Raw genomic sequence first — 2,537 nt, forward strand, 5'->3', positions numbered from 1 at the left:
AACTCTTCAAACTCACTGACAGCTCCCAAATAGCGAGATGAGTCATCAGTAACCTGTAAGTTTGTGAGAAAAGGTTTCAGGTCACATCTTACATGGCTATTTTTCTCATTTAACCCTTGGTAAAGAGTGTGAAGAAATGTGCCTTGGACAAGTTTTTTATCATAACAAAAATCTGCACCTGGCTGTTGTGACTCAAAAATAATCTTCTGTTTTAGACCCATGATACGATAAAAGAATTGCTGTGGGCCCTCTTTGTCTTGCTGTCTAGCGGTACTAAGCTCTTGAAAAAGTTCGGTCCCGTTTTTGTCTCTAATATGAGAGCGGAGAAACCTTTTTAACTCACTCATAGTAAGATCATCTTTGCTAGTCAACATCTCCCTGAACGCATTCAGGTTTAGTTATCTTAAACACAGTAATAACTTCTGTCTCACTAAACCCTTCCAGTAAACCTTGATCCATCTGTTTACAAAGGCTGCTGTATGACACTTCAGACCCGGTGTCAGAAATCTGACCACCATGAATCTTGAACTCTCTACGTGGAAACAGAGCAGCTACATCAGTGAGTTTTACAACCTGCTCACCAACACTGGAAGACAGGCTGGCCCGGCCAGGAAGGGCGGCACATCCGCTGTTGGTGGTGGACTTAGCTGGCGATGTGGTGGAAAGGTTCCTGAGAGGTCCATTATTGTCTCTGGCTGTGGTCGGTCGAAGGCTGGGAAAGTCTCTTTCTTCAGGTGATGACAGCAGGTGGCAGCCCATGGATGCAGTAGTCGAACTGATCCGTCGACGAGTGTCTGTATCCTCCTGCTGGGGAGGTGCAGCCTCACTGACTTCTTTCGCTCCCCCGACTGTATCTTCTTCATTCGTGTCTTGTAACAGGTGATCGAGCATGTCGTCAAGGTGAAGAATCTGAGACATGCCTTCATCTTCCATGCCGCTTAGCTTCTCGCTTCTTAAGAAATCGTCAATTAAATCAAACAGTTCTGGTTCACTCAGTGCCATAAGGCCCTCAGCATCCGGCCCCGATCCGTCATCAATTGCACTGGCGATGACCTGTAGTTGACTGATACTCAATGCAAGCAGTCTCTTTCGGATTTTGAAAACCAGCATCCTTCGAGGGGTTGTGGTAGCCATCTTTAACCTCTGTAGCCTCTACTCTCTGGATGACGCACAGCACTGCAGCCTTCCTGAAGTTTTGGACACAGGTCTTCTCTGTAGCAGTTCCCACTCTCTCCACTAGGTGGCGCTGGAGATCCCGGACGAGCCCCCAATTGTTACCGGCCTCAAACCTAGGGGAAATCTGGGCCGGCACAAGCGATGCACAGGCAGGATGCGCTGTGGATCTGTGAATGATGAGGAACAGACACGTTAATACGTTGTGCCTGGCTCTGCTGGCAGCGGTTTTTTATTAACTGCAACAATCTTAAACATTCAGTCATTCCATTTAAACACAAATATCAAACACAAATATCAAACTATCCTTGCTTTGAGAATATCACAAAACATCATAACATGGGGATAGTATTCATGTCAAAATACACTGTCATAGCCTTTAACTTCAAAACAGCTCAAAATACAATTGACCTCTTGGTTTACAATATTGTTAAAAACCTGAGTAATACAAACAAATACTCTTGTAAAATAAAATAAAGTGCAACATAACCCATTACATGTGTCTGTCTCTGAGTGTATATGTCTTTCATTGCAAAATAAACTTAATGTTCATCAAAATAATAACTTCCCATCACCAAAGACAGTAATAAATCTAATGCCCATTCATACCTTCAGCCATTGGCTCAGATACAAAAAGTAAACATAAAACGGACACTATATTCTCTTTCACATACACATCTGTTCATCCCATGTGCTCTCTGTAATCAAGCCGTTAAAGAACTACTAGCGGTAGCCATTATTCGACTCGACAAAACAAAACAAATACTTATTAAAACTCGGATCAAGTTCTCTCAAAATGTTACTATAGTGTCACAGACAGTTCACATTACTTTCAACATCTTTAAGAATGTTTAGGAATAGTTATAAATAGTACCTGTGAATGATGAGGAACAGACACGTTAATACGTTGTGCCTGGCTCTGCTGGCAGCGGTTTATTATTAACTGCGCATGCGCGGGCAGAGACTATAGACGTTTCCTCGTTTGTTCATTCACTCACAGTAGCGCCCTCTACTGACTAGGTGGTCATCGACATGAGTCAGTAAATGTTAGAAAGTTGTTCTAATCATCTTAAAATAAAATAATCTTTTCAAAAATGGGGGTGTCTGTTTTAGTAAAACATTAATTTCTAGGCCCACTACATAGATCTTGCAATATTTTTAAATTAGAGTCAAAACAGTCTTAAAACAGATGTATTTATTTATAGAGGTAACAAAAAAACCAAAAACAAAACGTGAGCCCACTGTTTGATCGAGGGTGCATTCACACCAGACCTGTTTAGTGAGCATTAATTAAACTCTAGTTTGTTTGTCTAGAAAGTCCAGTTGGTTTGGAGAGGTGTGAATGTGCAATCGAATTCTAATAC

At 41.8% G+C, this 2,537-nt stretch overlaps 1 protein-coding gene across 1 annotated transcript; it reads right to left on the bottom strand.

The window, feature by feature from the left end:
• Nucleotides 1–363: 363 nt before the first annotated feature.
• On the bottom strand, nt 364–2,298 carry LOC122820579. The gene is made up of 2 exons (XM_044098136.1): nt 2,048–2,298; nt 364–1,343 (listed from the first exon to the last, which is right to left on the bottom strand). The coding sequence occupies exon 2, from the start codon at nt 1,132–1,134 to the stop codon at nt 364–366; it is 771 nt and encodes a 256-aa protein (XP_043954071.1). The 5' UTR covers nt 1,135–1,343; nt 2,048–2,298.
• Nucleotides 2,299–2,537: the final 239 nt, after the last annotated feature.

The sequence above is a fragment of the Gambusia affinis genome, linkage group LG02 (assembly GCF_019740435.1).
Source record: "Gambusia affinis linkage group LG02, SWU_Gaff_1.0, whole genome shotgun sequence".
Taxonomy (NCBI): domain Eukaryota; kingdom Metazoa; phylum Chordata; class Actinopteri; order Cyprinodontiformes; family Poeciliidae; genus Gambusia; species Gambusia affinis.

Excerpts from the sequence above, each read along its gene's own strand:
- LOC122820579 (XM_044098136.1), bottom strand. The coding sequence starts at position 1,134 with ATGGCTACCACAACCCCTCGAAGGATGCTGGTTTTCAAAATCCGAAAG.